The 20,151-nt window shown below is 36.6% G+C and overlaps 1 protein-coding gene and 1 non-coding gene across 4 annotated transcripts in view; one reads left to right on the top strand and one right to left on the bottom strand.

The window, feature by feature from the left end:
- The window catches only part of IFT74 (intraflagellar transport 74), a 99,896-nt gene that overhangs the window by 74,474 nt on the left and 5,271 nt on the right, over positions 1-20,151 (top strand). For 2 of the 3 annotated variants that reach the window (XM_055577859.1, XM_055577860.1), the window contains exons 14-18: positions 1,356-1,409; positions 3,022-3,119; positions 3,605-3,731; positions 18,179-18,342; positions 19,311-19,436. In XM_055577859.1, the coding sequence (XP_055433834.1) occupies positions 1,356-1,409; positions 3,022-3,119; positions 3,605-3,731; positions 18,179-18,342; positions 19,311-19,436 (569 nt within the window). The remainder of the gene's footprint in view (positions 1-1,355; positions 1,410-3,021; positions 3,120-3,604; positions 3,732-18,178; positions 18,343-19,310; positions 19,437-20,151) is intronic. The other variant, XM_055577861.1, reaches the window with a different exon arrangement.
- On the bottom strand, positions 17,327-17,433 carry LOC129651840 (U6 spliceosomal RNA). Its single transcript, XR_008714347.1, has one exon. It is a non-coding gene; the product is annotated as a U6 spliceosomal RNA (small nuclear RNA).

Below are 20,151 nucleotides of genomic sequence, written 5' to 3'. Positions count from 1 at the left end.
TTTTTTTTAATGGGAGTATAATTGCTTTACAATGTTGTATTAGTTTCTCCTGTACAACAGTGCGAATCAGCTGTAAGTATACAAATATCCCCTCCCTCTTGAGCCTCCCTCTCAACCTCCCCCATGCCACCCCTCTTGGTCATCATAGAGCACAGAGCTGAGCTCTCCCCGTACTATGCAGCAGTTTCCCAATGGATATCTGTTTTACACATGGTGGTGTATGTATGTCAATGCTACTCTTTCAATTCATCCCACCCTCTTCTACCTCATTTTTGTACCACTTTTTCTCTTCATATTCTCTCTCAGTTCTTTGTGCTACCATATTCATCCTCACATTCGATTTTCAGTACTTATAATGCTTTGATTTTGAACTTCTTCTATAATTTGACCCAGTAACTCCTATTCATCCTTTCTTTATAACGCACACATGTTAAATATTACTTCTTTAGAGAAAAATTTCCTGAATCCCCAAACTAGATTGTCTTTGCTGTGTACTGCTGTAACATCCTTTACTTTCATCTAATAGCACTTCAGTTCAGTTCAGTTCAGTTGCTCAGTTGTGTCCGACTCTTCGCAACCCCATGAACCACAGCCAGGCCTCCCTGTCCATCACCAACTCCCGGAGTTTACCCAAACTCATGTCCATCGAGTCAGTGATGCCATCCAGCCATCTCATCCTCTGTCATCCCCTTCTCCTCCTGCCCCCAATCCCTCCCAGCATCAGAGTCTTTTCCAATGAGTCAACTCTTTGCATGAGGTGGCCAAAGTACTGGAGTTTCAGCTTTAGCATCATTCCTTCCAAAGAAATCCCAGGGCTGGTCTCCTTCAGAATGGACTGGTTAGATCTCCTTGCAGTCCAAGGGACTCTCAAGAGTCTTCTCCAACACCACAGTTCAAAAGCATCAATTCTTTGGCGCTCAGCCTTATTCACAGTCCAACTCTCACATCCATAAATTGTTAAATCCTTAGACTTTAAGTTCTGTGAGGACACTAACCCTGCTATTTTGTTTGCTGTTGTGAGCTATTCAGAGATGAGATGAACTTCTGTGGGAGTATATATTTCCCATCACCATTGTGTTCATGTGTAGGTTGAAATTGGAACTAAAATAGAGAACCTTTGGAGACCTTTTCAGTTCTTTCCACTAAGGAGATTGTTTTTTACCAAGTTGTCAAGCATATAAATATATAACTTTTAAAATAAAATCAATTTAAATGAATCTCACCTAATTGAACATTAATGTTAAACTCTGAATATGTAATGACTAATATCATATAGAGAACCTAAGAGATATTTCTAATTTTGAGTACTGTAACTGGAGTTTTTAATTAATGTTATTTTCTTTTATTGCTTGTAGGTGAAATGAATCAGAAGTACAAGGAGCTAAAAAAGAGGGAGGAAAATATGGACAGTAAGTGATAATCTTAGAGATGTGAAAATATATTCTCAGATAGTTGTTCATTTATACTAAATCAGAGATCTCACTTTGGGAAGATACAGTGACTAATAATAAGTGCAGAAGTGTGGACATTCAAAGCATTTGACTTGAAGTATTACTAAATATCTAACATAGTTTAGGGATGGGTAGAGAATTATATAAAGATTTTGTACATGTGTATACGTGTGTACGATTGTATGTTAGGGATACAAAAGCTAATATTTACATTTATAGTCTGTATAGAGAGTCTATAGACCACTCGTTGATTGAACATTGGATGTTCTCTTTTACATGCTTTACCCTTAATATCTTTCACCTTTTTTATGCTTTTCATAATACCTAACTCGTTATATATTAGCCCTCATCTCTGATTTTGTTTCTTGGTTCTGTCACTAACTGAAACTTCTGTTGTGGCTTCTCGTTCACTTTTTTTTTAAAAAATCTGAATTTTAACTTTGTAAATAGATGTTGACTTTATGTTGTACATTCAAAAGTTTATAAAAATTTACTATATTAATGATTACTAGTCTCTTTTAAATTATCATTTTTCTAGAATTTTACATTTTTGTAAGTCTGATGTCAGTTGTTACCTTCATAGAAGCATGTTATAAATCAGTAATGGCCAACTCTGGTTTAACAATATCCCAAGACTACTTTCGGAGAAGGCAATGGCACCCCACTCCAGTACTCTTGCCTGGAAAATCCCATGGATGGAGGAGCCTGGTAGGCTGCAGTCCATGGGGTTGCAAAGAGTCGGACACGACTGAGCGACTTCACTTTCACTTCTCACTTTCATGCATTGGAGAAGGAAATGGCAACCCACTCCAGTGTTCTTCCCTGGAGAATCCCAGGGACGGAGGAGCCTGGTGGGCTGCCATCTATGGGGTCGCACAGAATCGGACACGACTGAAGCAACTTAGCAGCAGCAGCAGCAGTAGCAGCAAGACTACTTTAAAAATCTCAACAAGTACCAAAAACTACCTCAAAATTAATTTGTTGTTTCATGCAAATAGTAAAATTATTTTAAGTTAATTTTTGGAAGATCCATAGAAATATTTTAAGAATGTTAATAAGAGAAAATTATATACTAATTTTATATTAAGAATGATGTCTTAGAATATTTATTTATAATCTGAATAAATCACTAAATTTATTCAGTTGAGACTATTTTGGCATTACAAGGAAAATGCTCAATTTTCAGGCAAAAAAGGTATAGTAGTATTTTCAGAAGTAAAGTTAGTGGCCAATTACAGATGTTAATAATTGTAGCTGTATCAATGAGATACTAGTGTAAAACCATAGGAATTTTTCTCATCTCCATCTTATCAGCTGTTGCTTCTGAGCCTGCATTTATAAATATTTAGTGTATTTGTATTAAGATCATAGTAGTTAAACTTTAAAAGATTGAAAGTATGTAGAAATGTTCTTATTGAGTAATTTAGTTACCCTTGGGTTAAAAAATTAAAGTGATAGTTAAAAATTTGCTTTGAACTTCTAAAAAGTATTCCTCAGACCTACAAATCAGAGCTTATATAGTGTTTAGTTATACCAATAGTAGCCTTTCATCATATTTTTCAATCGACAGCTTTTATTGAGACTTTTGAGGACACTAAGAACCAGGAACTGGAAAGGAAGGCACAGATAGAAGCCAGCATTGTTTCGCTTTTGGAGCACAGCAGTCGAGTAAGTGCCATGTGCCAGTCTTACTGTCCTCATTATTTTTACTGTGGTTACCTTATAAATACAGCTCAAAAACCGCAAATGTTCACTATTATGTAAGAGCACAGGATACCTAATGAATACCTTGATTCCTCAAAAAATGTTTATTGAGCAGCTACTATTGTGTGGTACCATAGGAGAAAAAATACATGATCTCTTTTCAATATTCTAAGTGTTTTTAAAATCCAATTAGTTCCTATAATAGCATAGTTGAATCTTTCTACAGTGAAATAAAGCAAATGTAAAAGAAACAATTCTGAATTTTAATTTAACCTCTCCTTACTGAGAAATTTGACTTTGAATATCATGTTTTCTTTTATAAAATATATATATATATGTAATGAATGATATATTTCAAAACATCCAGTCCTTTAGCAGCATTTTTAAGAGTTTTACTGGAAAGTTAAATTAATGGAATTTTTTCCACTTTTATGTTTCTGCAAATACAGAATATAAATCGTATGAAACAGATATCCTCTATCACCAATCAAGAGCTGAAAATGATGCAGGATGATCTCAATTTTAAATCTACTGAAATGCAGAAATCACAGAGTACGGCTAGGAATCTGACTTCAGGTGAGAAAACTGTAGATTTTAATGTCCTTTTTTTCTGTAACAAATTGGAACTTTAAAAATCTGTTATTCTCTTTGATTTTTTTTAAAGACTGTGGATATAATTTATGATTGCCTATTGCTGCAGTCATTCATAGGCTCAGAATTTTGTGTGACTTTCATATCCACTTCATAGTAATTCATTGGCATATTCTCATTCATTTAACATTTATTGAATATTTGCTCTGTGCCTTTGCTATAATTTGGGTATACAGAGATTTTTAGGACTTGAAATGGCTTAGCTGGAATTCCTTCACCTCTACTAGCTTTGTTTGACTTCACACTCCAGGATGTCTGGCTCTAGGTGAGTGATAAGACCATCATGCTTATCTAGGTGAGCAAATTTGGAAAACTCAGCAGTGGCCTCAGGACTGGAAAAGGTCACTTTTCATTCCAATCCCAAAGAAGGGCAATGCCAAAAAAATGTTCAAACTACTGCACAATTGCATTAATTCCCATGTCAGCAAGGTAATGCTTAAAATCCTTCAAGCTAGGCTTCAATAGTATGTGAACCGAGAACTTCCAAATGTTCAAGTTGGATTTAGAAAAGGCAGAGGAAGCAGAGATCAAATTGCCAACATCCATTGGTTCAAATGCAGGAGACCCCAATTTGATTCCTGTCTCAGGAAGGTCCCTGAAGAAGGGATAGGCTACCCACTCTGTATGCATGGCCTTTTCTGGTCGCTCAGATGGTATAGCATCCACCTGCAATGTAGGAGACCTGGGTTCAATCCCTGGGTTGGGAAGATCCCCTAGAGGAAGGCATGGCAATCCATTCCAGTATTCTTGCCTGGAGAAGCCCCATGGACAGAGGAGCCTGGTGAGCTATGGTCCATGGAGTCACAAAGAGTCAGACACAACTGAATGACTAAGCACAGCACAACACAGAAAAACCAGGAGAATTCCAGAAAAACATCTACTTCAGCTTTATTGACTATGCTAAAGCCTTTGACTGTGTGGATCACAACAAAGTATGAAATATTCTAAAAGAAATGGGAATACCAGACTACCTTACCTGCCTCCTGAGAAACCTGTATGTAGGTCAAGAAGCAATAGTTAGAACTGGACATGGAGCAGCAGACTGGTTCTAAATTGGGAAAGAAATACGTCAAGGCTGTATATTGTCACACTGCTTATTTAACAGTTATGCAGAGTATATCATGCAAAATGCCAGGCTGGATGAAGCACAAGCTGGAATCAAGATTGCCAGGAGAAATATCAATAATCTCAGATAGGCAGATGACACCACTCTAATGACAGAAAGTGAAGGGGAACTAAAGAACCTCTTGTTGAAGGTAAAAGAGGAGAGGGAAAAAGCTGGCTTAACACTCAACATTCAAAAAATGAAGATCATGGCATCTGGTCCCATCACTTCATGTCAAATAGATGGGGAAACAATGGAAACAGTGATAGACTTTATTTTCTTGGGCTCTAAAATCACTGTGGATGGCAACTGCAATCAGGAGATTAAAAGACACGTGCTCCTTGGAAGAAAAGCTGTTGACTAACCCAGACAGAGTGTTAAAAAGCAGAGACTACTTTGCCAACTAAGGTCCATCTAGTCAAAGCTATGGCTTTTCCAGTAGTCATGTATGGATGTGAGAGCTGGACAGTAAAAAAGGCAGAGTGCCAAAGAATCAATGCCTTTGAACTGTAGTGCTGGAGAAGACTCTTATGAGTCCCTTGGACAACAAGGAGATCAAATCAGTCAATCCTGAAGGAAATCAACCCTCAGTATTCACTGGAAGGACTGATGTTGAAGCTGAAACTACAATTATTTGGCCACCTGATGCAAAGACCCAACTTATTGGCAAATATCCTGATGCTGGGGTCGAAAGCAGGAGGAAAAGGGGATGACAGAGGATGAGATGGTTGGATGGTATCACCAACTCAATGGACATGAGTTTGAGCAAATTCTGGGAAGTAGTGAAGGACAGGGAAGTCTGGAATGCTGCAGTCCATGGGGTTGCAAAGAGTCAGACCCAACTGAGCAACTGAACAACAACAATTTTTTTTTTAATCCAGTCTATTTCTTCAAGAAATTTTTCAATCTGGTAGAATGAGAAATAATTGAAATATAATGAAATAGTACTATGATATAAGCATAAAGAGCAATGGAGGTACACAGGGCTCATATCCCCCTGGTCTTGGGTAATTAGGAGAGGTCCTGCAGGTGGCACTATTTTAATTATAATTAGTTTCAGTTATTACGACTAACATGAGATTAGAGCAGCACTGTCTGAAAGAAATGTAATGCTAGCCACATATATAATTTAAATTTCCTAGTAGCCACATTTAAAAAGTAAAAAAGAGGTGACTGTTAATAATATATTTTGTTTAACCCAGTGTAAAAAGCACATAAAATTTACCATCCTGTCTGTAAGTGTACAGTATAGTAAATTATCTGTACATTGTTATGTGACAGATATCTAGAACATATTCATCTTGCAAAAGTGGTGTTTATACCTATTGAACAGCAGCTCCCCATTTTCTCCTCCTCCTGCGCCCCAGCTAACCATAGTCTACTTTCTGTTTGACTGTGTTACAAGTGGTAACATGCATATTTGACTTTGTGTTACTGGTTTAGTTCATTTGTCATGTTTCTCAAAGTTCATCTGTGTTGTGACATGTGGCAGGATTTCCTTTTTTTGAAGGCTGAAAAATATTCTGTACTGTTGTAACTACCACATTTTCATTATTCGTTCATTTGTTGACATTTAGGTTGTTTCTACCTGAAGGCTATTGTGAATCATACTTCAATGAACATGAGTGTACAAATATCTCTTCACAATCGTCTTTCAGCTGTTTTGGATGTATACAACTATGAATATTTTTACACCTTTATTTTCTTTTTTTCATAAGCTGAAGTATTTTATGTTTAATTATTTCGTCTAAGAAACTTCTATTTTGTGTTTTAGGCCATAGTTTAAAATTTTTCATTATCTAAGGTCAGTATTAATTCAACAAGTTTTTGCCTCCTTTAAGCTATCTTTATATAAGAAACATACATTTTTTAAAGAGTAAATATCAGAACTAGCAAATGAATTCAGTAATTATAACTTTGTATTCCTTTCATATTTTTATATTTTGTATTTACATTTCTTTTAAAAGCCTAGTTAATAAAAAAAATGAGAACTAGTTTCAGTGGAGATAAAAATCCAGTTTATTACTCTGATAAGGGTTTTACTGAAAATTTCCCTTTTAAAGCTTGAATTATCTGACCCCTACAATTAATTTCATTTTCTGTGCTCACTTTTTTTAAAAAACTTTTTATTTTGTATTGGGGTATAGCCAGTTAACAATGTTGTGATAGTTTCAGGTGAACAGAGAAGGAACTCAGCCATACAGATATGTATATCCATTCTCCCCAAACTCCCCTCCCATCCAGGAGGGAGCAGAGTTCCATGTGCTATACAGTAGGTCCTTGTTGGTTATCCATTCTAAATATTAATATAGCAGTATTGTACTCAGATGTTTTCAAGTGCTATTTTAACCCATGCATATACATTGTTTTTTTTTATTGTTCCTTAACATCATCCCCAATAAGAAACTTCTATCTGGAGATCACCATAAGAGGTTTAGAATATTATGATTCAGCTTTCAGAGATAATGAATTTTACATCCCCTTTTTGTGAACTGCCTTCCTTTGGCCCTTGAAGTTATAATTGGAACTCACCTAATTTTCTTGGTGTACTCTATGTTTCTTAATGGGGCAAATCACTCCCAAGGGGGAAAATTACTTCTTGGGATGAAGGTAAAAAAAAATTTTAGACACTAATTATAATGGTTTGTGGCCCTCCAAAGGGTCATTGTACATAAACAGATATACATCTGTAATATAAAAACTTCATGGGAGGTGACTAGGAAAACAGTAGTCTACAAATGGCTCCTTTGGGGGACAACAAAGAAAAAAAAAAGATTAAGAAACACTGATAAACTGCATGAGTGAAGAGGCAAGGAACCTGTCAGCAATAGTTTTTATTTATATTTTTGGAAAGGAAACGCCAGAGAATAAACAAATGCTCTGATGGCAGAATATTTCAGGAACATTTCCCCAGGTCAAAGTGGCTCCTTCTGAGATTTTGCTACTATGTACACACTGCTTGGTAAACTTTTCAACTTCATAGCATATCAGAAGGAACTAGTCTGCATCCTCTTCCTGTCTCTTCTCTTGGAGAAGGTTTTAGCTTTTCATGGGGACCTGCTGTTAAAGGAAGATAAACTTTATACCAACCAACCATTTTCTCCCTTTCTCTAGGAAAAGCAGTATATGTAGTTTTCAAGTGTATTTCCCTAATATATCTTTAAATTAAACTTGTAGTTAGATTTATATAGCTTTTTACTGAACAGTCAAAATATACAAACTAAGTACATTTCCTATTTGGAACATTGAAACACCATAAGCCTCAGTGACTTTGATTCTCATCTTAACTATTTCCAACCCTAGTAGAAATGTTAATCCAACAAAACGAAAGCCCTCTCAACAACACTTAAGTCCATGTGTATCTTATAAAATAACAAATGTCAATATTATTGAGCCTTTAGATTCTTTAAAGGGACAGAGGAAATGTTCACATTTAATTATACCAACTTAGGACAAATGTGGTTGGTAACAACCTTCTTTCTTAAATCAATGTCTTCTGAAGCTTTTTTTTTTTTTACTGTTTGATATTTAATATCTTGTGTGATTTTGTCATAATAATAAGCTATGAGTCACTCAATTCTTGAACATATTTTTATTATGATATCACCTTCCAGGTATATTTTAATCTTTCTGATTTTTTAGGTAGTAGAGAAAGGTTTAATAGCAGCTTTGCATTTAATTTTTCTATTAGGGAATCTGTATCAGATCAGATCAAATCAGATCAGTCGCTCAGTCGTGTCTGACTCTTTGCGACCCCATGAATCGCAGCACGCCAGGCCTCCCTATCCATCACCAACTCCCGGAGTTCACTCAGACTCACGTCCATTGAGTCAGTGATGCCATCCAGCCATCTCATCCTCTGTCATCCCCTTCTCCTCCTGCCCCCAATCCTTCCCAGCATCAGAGTCTTTTCCAATGAGTCAACTCTTTGCATGAGGTGGCCAAAGTACTGGAGTTTCAGCTTTAGCATCATTCCTTCCAAAGAAATCCCAGGGCTGATCTCCTTCAGAATGGACTGGTTGGATCTCCTTGCAGTCCAAGGGACTCTCAAGAGTCTTCTCCAACACCACAGTTCAAAAGCATCAATTCTTCAGCGCTCAGCCTTCTCCACAGTCCAACTCTCACATCCATACATGACCACAGGAAAAACCATAGCCTTGACTAGACGGACCTTTGTTGGCAAAGTAATGTCTCTGAATCTGTATAGATAATAAAAATTAATTCCAAGTAAATTTTGATAAATCTTACATGAAAAAGCCAACTTACTTACCCATTGCCTGCCCTGTATAAGAGAGACATCCTGGTAAGAAGTGCCAGAAATCTGTGTAAAAATGCCAACCAGATACTTATCTGGCTACTGAAATGTATATGCATAGAGTAGACTTCATGGTACCTAAGAGAAAAGCAGAATTTGAAAGAACTGAATGCAGAGATTTCCGATGCTATGTACTCCAAAGGATAAAAGTTTAGAGTTTTATTAATTTCGGCAAAGTTAATTGTTCATTTATAATATAAATCAACACTCTTCAAAGGAACAGAATATGGAGTCTCTAACATCATTTAAAATGTCCATTATACCATAAAAATTTAATAATGTAAAGAAAGAAGAAAATATAAGTCAAGACAAAAATCAGTCACTATATACTGAACCTGAGATAATCCAGATATTAAAATGAAAAGGACTTTAAGAGTTATAAGCATATTTAAGGGCTTGAGGGAAATAAAATCATAATAAATGAACAGGTAGAGAATCCCACAAAGAAATGAAAATAACAAAAAAAGAACCAACTGAAAATTCTAGAGTTGAAAATACAACTAAAATGAAAAAAATCACTGATCGTAACAGAAGATAGAAGACAATTGGGAAAAAGAATCAGTGAACTGAAAAGATAAATAAATAGAAATTAACTAACCTGAAGAAGAAAAAAAAAAGAGTAGAGCCTTCATGATCTGTGGGACAATTTCAAGCAGTCTAACTTACATGTAATTGGAGTCCCAAAAAGAAAAGAGGGACAGAGAATGGGAAAGAAAAGATAGTTGGAAAATGGCTGAAATTTTTCTGAATTTGATGAAAAAAATTGTACAGACCTAGGTCAAGAAGCAACAGTTAGAACTGGACATGGAACAACAGACTGGTTCCAAATAGAAAAAGGAGTACGTCAAGGCTGTATATTGTCACCCTGCTTATTTAACTTATATGCAGAGTACATCATGTGAAATGCTGGACTGGATGAAGCACAAGCTGGAATCAAGATTCCCAGGAGAAATATCAATAATCTCAGATATGCAGATGACACCACCCTTATGGCAGAAAGTGAAGAAGAACTAAAGAGCCTCTTGATGAAAGTGAAAGAGGAGAGTGAAAAAGTTGGCTTAAAACTCAACATTCAGAAAACTAACATCATGGCATCTGGTCCCATCACTTCATGGCAAATAGATGGGGAAACAGTGGATGACTTTATTTTGGGGGGCTCCAAAATCACCACAGATGGTTTTTGCAGCCATGAAATTAAAAGACGCTTACTCCTTGGAAGGAAAGTTATGACCAACCCAGACAGCAAATTAAAAAGCAGAGACATTACTTTGTCAACAAAGGTCCATCTACTCAAAGTATGGTTTTTCCAGTAGTCATGTATGGATGTGAGAGTTGGACTGTGAAGAAAGCTGAGTCCCGAAGAATTGATGCTTTTGAACTGTGGTGTTGGAGAAGACTCTTGAGAGTCCCTTGGACTGCAAGGAGATCCAACCAGTCCATCCTAAAGGAGAATAGTCCTGCGTGTTCATTGGAAGGACTGATGTTAAAGCTGAAAATCCAATACTTTGGCCACCTGATGCAAAGAGCTGACTCATTTGAAAAGACCCTGATGCTGGGAAAGATTGAGGGCAGGAGGAGAAGGGGACAACAGAGGATGAGATGGTTGGATGGCATCACTGACTCAATGGACATGAGTTTGGGTAAACTCCGGGAGTTGGTGATAGACAGGGAGGCCTGGTGTGCTGTGCTTCATGGGGTCGCAAAGAGTTGGACATGACTGACCAACTGAACTGAACTGAAGAAGCCCTTCAAACCCCAAACAGGTTAATATAAAAACTCCTCACTTAAGCACATCATCATGACTGCTGAAATGCAACAATAAACAGTAAACAATAAAAGGAGCCAGAGAAAAATAATATGTATATACAGGGAATGATACATCCCAGTCATTATGAATTTTGTATTTTACTCTGAAATATGTTACTTTTAATATAAAAATCTTCTGTCCCTAAATATAATTATTTTTAGCAAGATGTTGTGTTCGGCTTTTGATATTCTGAAATAATCCCAAGGAAGGGCAGTGCCAAAGAATGTTCAAAATACTGCACAATTGCATTCATTTCACATGCTAGCAAAGTAATGCTCAAAATCCTACAAGCTAGGCTTCAACAGTGCATGAACCAAGAATTACCAGATGTACAAGCTGGATTTAGAAAAGGCAGAGGAGCCAGAGATCAAATTGCTAGTATCTGTTGAGTCATAGAAAAAGCAAGAGAATTCTAGAAAAACATCTACTTCTACTTCATTCCATATGCTAAAGCCTTTGTGTGGATCACAACAAACTGGAAAATTCTTCAAGAAATGGGAATACCAGACCACCTTGCCTACTTCCTGATAAACTATATGCAGGTCAAGAGGCAGTATTTAGAACTAGACATGGAACAACTGACTGATTCCAAATTGGGAAAGGAGTATGTCAAGACTGTATATTGTCATCCTGCTTATTTAACTTCTGTGCAGAGTACATCATGTGAAATGCCAGGCTGGATGAAGGACAAACTGGAATCAAGGTTGCTGGGAGAAATATCAGTAACATCAAATATGCAGATGACACCACCCTTATGCAGAAAGTGAAGAGGAACTAAAGAGCCTCTTGATGAAGGCGAAAGAGGGGAGGGGAAAAGCTGGCTTAAAACTCAACATTCAAGAAACAAAGATCATGCCATTCAGTCTCATCACTTCATGTCAGATAGATGGGGAAACAATGGAAACAGTGACAGAGTATTTTCCTGGGCTCCAAAATCACTGCAGATGGTGACTCTAGCCATGAAATTAAACTTGCTCCTTGGAAGAAAAGCTATGACAAACCTATACTATAGTGTATTAAAAAGCAGAGACATTACTGACAAAGGTCCATCTAGTCAAAGCTATGGTTTTTCCAGTAGTCATGTATGGATGTAAGAGTTGGATCATAAAGAAGGCTGAGTGCAGAAGGATTGATGCTTTTGAGCTGTGGTGTTGGAGAAGACTCTTGAGAGTCCCTTGGCCTGCAAGGAGATGAAACCAGTAAAGGAAATCAGTCCTGAAATATTCATTGGAAGGACTGATGCTGAAGCTGAAGCTCCAATTCTTTGGCCACTTGATGTGAAGAGCCGACTCAATAGAAAAGACCCTGATGCTGGGAAAGATTGAAGGCAGGAGAAGGGGACAACAGAGGACGAGATGGTTGGATGGCATCACCGACTCAATGGACATGAGTTTGGGTAAACTCCGGGAGTTGGTGATGGACAGGGAAGTCTAGCATACTATCAGTCCATGGGGCTGCAAAGAGTTGGACATGACTGAGCAACTGAACAACAACAGCTCTCAAATACCACTATATTTTTGGGTGGAGGGTATTCATATTCCTACTTGAAAATAGAGGAAAGGTGAACATAAACTATTCTATGAAACTGTATCACTGTATGCCTCTACAAATAAGTGACTACAGTATGTATCAGATTATTCCCATGCCAGTCTCTGGCAATACAGGAGAGAGGAAACTGGCTAAGGGAGGTTTGAATTCAGATTTCTTCATCTTAATATACAGGACATACATTTCAGTTCCATTTTAGTATCTGTTTTTGACTTAGCTGGAATAAAATTTCCAGAACAATGTATGATGCCTGGGGAAAGAAGCCTGAAGTAGCAAATTGGTCAGGTATTACTGTTCTTCTTTCCTTAGCTCACTGTAGCTCATAGAGGCGTTTTGGGTCATAAAGTGATATTTGTTATCTTAAAAATGAATATTTCATAAAGATGATGATATCACTCAGCACCAAAGCTTGACTGGTTGTTGACCTTGGGCAGTTACCTTTCTAAGCTTTTTGTTGTTATTCAGTAGCTAACTCATGTCTGACTCTTTGCATCCCAATGGACTGTAGCATGCCAGGCTCCCCTGTCCTCCAATATCTCCAGGAATTTGCTCAAATTCATGTCCATTGATGGTGATGCTGTCTAATCATCTCATCCTCTACCTCCCCTTTCTTTTTTTACCTTCAGTAGTTTCCTTATATAGTAACATTTACCCCTTCCACCCTATCTCAGGGCTGTTATGAAAAGTAAATCAGATAATATATAAAGCAAGGTACGTTCCAGGTTCTCAGTAATACTGTTTTCCTTCTTTTCTCTTTAAAAAAGAGACTTTTAAAGCCAGCATCACAAAGTTAAGTCTCTGAAATAGAGAAAGTCGGTATTATTAATATTTAATCCTACCAGAATAGAATTTTTTTAAATACTATTTTCTGGTTATAAATGTAATTCATAGTCATTATAGAGGATTTAGGAGAGATATAAGCAAGCATAAATAAAAAATAAAAATACAATCCTACTATCAGAAGTTTATTACTATTAAAATTTTGGAATTCTTTTAGTCTTTTTTCTGTATTTTATCACATCTTGGGGGAAAAAAACATTTCCCAAGTATTCTCTGCCCAGCTATTCCTCTCTTTCAAAGGTTTCACAGCCAAATTTCTTAAAATCATCTCACTCTTGGTTCCATTTCTTTCTATAAAAATCTTTTCTCAGGAGGTATATACCTAGGTTCTGCTGGTCAGTAAATACAACACATATTTTGCTATCTTAAAAAAAAAACTCTAATATTCTGCACTACAATCCACTCCTTTATTCTTGAAATGTTTTTTCCCCATGACTTCTGATTTTTCTTTTATTTCTTTGGTCACTTCTTATTCTATATGGATCCTTCATGTTAATTTAGTCTTTAAAAATTTGATATTTTTGTAAGTGCAGTCATGAATCCTTTTCTCTTGATGATTTCAACCACTCCCATAGCTTCAGGTGCCATGTCTGTGCTGATGGTTTTAGAAACTGTATCTTCTGATCTCACATTTTTCTCTGGGCTTTCAACCCATATTTCTCTATATGGGCATATTTACTTATCTTTATTTGGATGTTTTTGAGGTTTCTCAAACTGAACAAATCCTAAATTGCTTTCAATGTATCATCTCTCCCTCCTACAGACAAAAATTTTATCTCTTTCTGCCTACCCTCCCATACACTCATTTATTCAATTTGGAAGTGGGATTCTGCACTGACTTCTTTCACTCACCCACTGTATTTGGTCAATTGCCTGTTTGTTAATCCCAAATCCCTCATGTTTCTTAGTCCCTCCAGATCTCTTCTGCTTTGTTTCTACAAGTATTTTTATCTGGCAGGAGACCCCTGGGTCCTGGGTTGGGAAGATCCCCTAGAGAAGGGTTAGGCTATCTACTCCAATATTCTTGGGTGGCTCAGCTCCTTTGTGGCTCAGCTGATAAAGAATCCACCTGCAATGCAGGAGACCTGGGTTCGATCCCTGGGTTGGGAAGGTCCTCTGGAGAAGGGAAAGGCTACCCACTCCAGTATTCTGGCCTGGAGAATTCCATGGACTGTATAGTCTATGGGGTTGCAAAGAGTCGGCCACGACTGAGTGACTTTCACTTTCATTTTCACTAATTGTATATTTTATCAAATATATGTATAGCATTCTTCCACTGAACTGTAAGTTCTTTGTTCATTGCTGTATCCTCCATGCCTTTCTACTTGCCTGGCACATGAAAAAAAAATTCTCAGCAGTGTAAGATTTCTTGCCTAGATCACTGAATCAACTGGTCTTCTTAAACATAGTTATGCTGTTTCAATTCACTGTCCATGTGGCAACCAGAGTGAACTTTCTAAAATTTAAGCATGTCACTCTCTGATTTGAAACTCGTTGATGACTTGCCATGGCCCTTAGCATAAAGTCCCAGTTCCCTATCTTGACTTAAGCCCTTCATGAACTTATCCTTCAACTTTTCCATTTTATCTCCTACCACCACCCATTTCAAACTGTGGGTTCCAGGCATACCAAACTTCTGTTACTTGCTCAGAAATACTGTGCTGTCTTACCTCTAGACATTTTTGCACCTGGTGATTATTTTCTCTGGAAACTCACTTTTTCCTTTGTGTGGCTGATTCCTAATGCTTAAGGCAACAGTTAAAAGGTATAGCTTTAGAGAATTCTTTTGACCAATATCCTTTATCTTTTCATAGTAGAAGATATCCTGTATCCTGTAATCTTTTCATAGTAGTTATCCAGTTTACCATAAATGCTTCTTTTATTTTCTGATTTAACCTCTAGAATATAGCTTCTTGAGTGAAAAGTGTCTCTGTTGATTTCCATCAGCACCTGGCACATAGTAGATGCTCAGTACTTTTGAAAGAAAGAAACACACACACCACACACCCATACACACACACAAATGTGCAGTCATTGTAATTCATGGATTCTGTATTTGTAAATTTGCTTTCTCACTAAAATTAATTTGTATTTCAAATTCATATTTGCAGTACTTTCATGGTCATTTGTGAACACATGCAGAGGTAAAAAATTTGAATGCTGAAGTTCTCAGTGGAGGTTGAATAAGGCAACACTATGCCTCTTGGTTTAGTTCACATACTTACAAGCATTCTTTTCATGGTACATTGTTTAATGTCACTTTTTAAAACCACATTTTTTTTTAATTTTTATTTTAAACTTTACAATATTGTATTGGTTTTGCCAAATATTGAAATGAATCCACCACAGGTATACATGTGTTCCCCATCCTGAACCCTCCTCCCTCCTCCCTCCCCATACCATCCCTCTGGGTCGTCCCAGTGCACCAGCCCCAAGCATCCAGTATCGTGCATCGAACCTGGACTGGCAACTCGTTTCATACATGATATTATACATGTTTCAATGTCATTCTCCCAAATCTTCCCACCCTCTCCCTCTCCCACAGAGTCCATAAGACTGTTCTATACATCACTGTCTCTTTTGCTGTCTCGTACACAGGGTTATTGTTACCATCTTTCTAAATTCCATATATATGCGTTAGTATACTGTATTGGTGTTTTTCTTTCTGGCTTACTTCACTCTGTATAATAGGCTCCAGTTTCATCCACCTCATTAGAACTGATTCAAATGTATTCTTTTTAACGGCTGAGTGATACTCCATTGTGTATATGTACCACAGCTTTCTTATCCATTCATCTGCTGATGGACATCTAGGTTGCTTCCATGTCCTGGCTATTATAAACAGTGCTGCGATGAACATTGGGGTACACGTGTCTCTTTCCCTTCTGGTTTCCTCAGTGTGTATGCCCAGCAGTGGGATTGCTGGATCATAAGGCAGTTCTATTTCCAGTTTTTTAAGGAATCTCCACACTGTTCTCCATAGTGGCTGTACTAGTTTGCATTCCCACCAACAGTGTAAGAGGGTTCCCTTTTCTCCACACCCTCTCCAGCATTTATTACTTGTAGACTTTTGGATCGCAGCCATTCTGACTGGTGTGAAATGGTACCTCATAGTGGTTTTGATTTGCGTTTCTCTGATAATGAGTGATGTTGAGCATCTTTTCATGTGTTTGTTAGCCATCTGTATGTCTTCTTTGGAGAAATGTCTGTTTAGTTCTTTGGTCCATTTTTTGATTGGGTCATTTATTTTTCTGGAATTGAGCTGTAGGAGTTGCTTGTATATTTTTGAGATTAGTTGTTTGTCAGTTGCTTCATTTGCTATTATTTTCTCCCATTCTGAAGGCTGTCTTTTCACCTTGCTTATAGTTTCCTTTGTTGTGCAGAAGCTTTTAAGTTTAATTAGGTCCCATTTGTTTACTTTTGCTTTTATTTCCAGTATTCTGGGAGGTGGTTCATAGAGGATCCTGCTGTGATGTATGTTGGAGAGTGTTTTGCCTATGTTCTCCTCTAGGAGTTTTATAGTTTCTGGTCTTACGTTTAGATCTTTAATCCATTTTGAGTTTATTTTTGTGTATGGTGTTAGAAAGTGTTCTAGTTTCATTCTTTTACAAGTGGTTGACCAGTTTTCCCAGCACCACTTGTTAAAGAGATTGTCTTTAATCCATTGTATATTCTTGCCTCCTTTGTCAAAGATAAGGTGTCCATAGGTGTGTGGATTTATCTCTGGGCTTTCTATTTTGTTCCATTGATCTATATTTCTGTCTTTGTGCCAGTACCATACTGTCTTGATGACTGTGGCTTTGTAGTAGAGCCTGAAGTCAGGTAGGTTGATTCCTCCAGTTCCATTCTTCTTTCTCAAGATAGCTTTGGCTATTCGAGGTTTTTTGTATTTCCATACAAATTGTAAAAATATGGAACGCTTCACGAATTTGCGTGTCATCCTTGTGCAGGGGCCATGCTAATCTTCTCTGTATCGTTCCAATTTTAGTATATGTGCTGCCAAAGTGAGCACTAAAACCACATTTTTATGTATTTTTGTTCATGCTTTTCCCATTTAAAATGGCCTCCAAGTATAGTGCTGAAGTGTTGACAAGTGTTTCTAAGCAGAAGGCTATGATATGCCTTACAGTGAAAATATGTCTGTTAGAATAAGCTTTATAGAGGCATAGTTCATGGTTGGCCTTTAGTTCAGTCTTAACAAATTAATAATATATATTAAATAAAGTATATTTGAAGAGAAATATACATAAAGCAAAGTTATATATTAGTTTCTTGATAAAAATAATGTCAGAGGCTCACAGAAACTAACTCTGTATTTCCCATAGGAGTTAAATGCTTGCTAACTCAGTGTGTACACCACCACAAATAATAAGAACTGACTGTATATGTAATTATAAAATTTTGCTCATAATGTTTCATAACTTGCTTTTTTCCCCACATAACTGTGTATGTATGTCATGCACATACTAAAAATAATGAATATTTATCTTATATGTTAATTATGAAGTAAGAAAAAGAACTATATGTGTTCTTGTATGTATATGAGTATGGAGACAAATGTGATTAATACATATCAGGTTATGTTGGTTACCTAGAGGGTGAGTAATTTTTTAAAAACTTATGTTGTCTTAATGGTTACAATGAACATGTTTCTGGTGCAGACACTCGTAAACCATGATGTTTAGTGATTTAATTTCCTTTTGTGAAAGAACTAAAGTTTCAACTAAGTATGGCCTTTGAATTTTCCTACATTTCAGACAGTCAGAGGCTACAGTTGGATCTACAAAAAATGGAGCTTCTGGAAAGTAAAATGACTGAGGAACAACAGTCTCTAAAAAATAAAATTAAGCAAATGATAACTGATCTAGAGACATATAATGATTTGGCAGCTTTAAAATCATCAGGTGAAGAAAAGAAAAAGGTAAATGGTAACAATGCTATGAAATTGTAATTCAAATTGTTTTTCTTGATTAAATTTAATAATATGTGTGTTTTTAAAACTTCATAAGTTTATTTTCAGTTGATTACTTGATATATAAGGAAAAAATAAAGATGTTTATATACAAAGTAGGAATTTAGAGTGAATTTCAAAACAAAGACAAAAATTGAAAAGCAAGGGATAGAGTACTTCAACAAATATAATAATTGTGTCCTCAGTCATTATAGACCAGCAGGCTCCTCTGTCTATGGAATTTTGTAGGTAAGAATACTGGAGCAGGTTGCTATTTCCTACTCCAGGGGATCTTCCCAACCCAGAGATCAAAGTTGCATCTTTTTCATCTCCTGCATTGGCAGGCAGGTTCTTTACCACTTCATTACCTGGGAAGCCCTTCAACAAATATAAACTTTGTTAAATGCAAATTTGATTATGATATTTCTCTACTTAAGACTTCTCAGTGGCTTTTCTTTGTCATTTACATTAATTTAAAGTAAATCTGGTGGAGTACAAACACATAAGTCAGCCCTAATAAGTTATTATTTATATTGTTAATATTAATTTGGCTTATTATAGACTTCCCCAGTGACGCAGCAGTAGAGAATCCACCGGCCAGGATCCACCAGACTCAGGTTTGATCCCTGGGTTGGAAAGATCCCCTGGAGAAGGAAATGGAAACCCACTCCAGTATTCTTGCCTGGAAATCCCATGGACAGAGAAGCCTGGCAGGCTACAGTTTATGGGGTTGCAAGAGTGAACACAACTTAGAGACTAAACAACAACAACACAATTTAGCTTATTATAGTTAGAAGAATATTTTTACAAACAGGTTTTCTAGCCTTGGTAGGATCTTATTAGAATATTATTGAAATTATTTAAGTCAAATGCTATTTTAATTGATTTACTAGATACCTGCTAAAGCCTTTAATTTACTTCCATTTGGATCTATCTAGAAATTACATCAGGAGAAAACAGTATTATCAACTCGCAGAAATGCCTTTAAAAAAATAATGGAGAAACTAAGCACAGAATGGGAGACACTAAAAACACAACTGCAAGAAAACGAGACACATTCTCAGGTAAAAAAGAAAAAAAAGATTGAAATTCATTTCTATTTTTAGATTATCTGGCATGTTCTCTTAATCTGTATTTTCACCCGCAAAGCAACCCATTCCTTTTTTTTAATCTGCTTTGTTTACCTACCAGATTTTCTGGCTTTGAAGATAGCTAGATTGTATACAGTCTCCACTCAGAATGAGTTTACTCCTGCCTTCTCTAAACCTATATTGAAGGCCAGCTCTAGGCTTGGCACTATTCTGGGAACAGTCATTATGATAATAGCTTTTAAAAATATCAAAAGTAAAGTGTTTTTAATGCAGAAACATTGCTAATACAGCAATGCCACAGATAATGAAAATGAGCCATAATGACTAGTATCCCACCACCCAGAAGAGATGATTTTATGCATATGTGGATAGATATTTGTAGTCTGTATGTATGTGGTATGAATATATTCACTTTATACATACACATAAGTATACATTATCTCTGTATATTTATGGAAATGGTACTATATTGTACCTATTATTTGGAAACTTGTTTTTCATCATTAACTATACTTTCCCTTGTCAGTAGATTTTTTTTTTAATATGATTCTATATAATATTTATATGGATATAGCAAATTGCCGGAGAAGGCAATGGCACCCCACTCCAGTACTTCTGCCTGGAAAATCCCATGGACGGAGGAGCCTGGTGGGCTGCAGTCTATGGGGTTGCTAGAGTCGGACACGAC

The sequence above is a fragment of the Bubalus kerabau genome, chromosome 4, assembly GCF_029407905.1.
Source record: "Bubalus kerabau isolate K-KA32 ecotype Philippines breed swamp buffalo chromosome 4, PCC_UOA_SB_1v2, whole genome shotgun sequence".
NCBI lineage: Eukaryota > Metazoa > Chordata > Mammalia > Artiodactyla > Bovidae > Bubalus > Bubalus kerabau.
The sequence above is the reverse complement of the archived record's forward strand: the minus strand, read 5'-3'. Positions and strand labels throughout refer to the sequence as shown.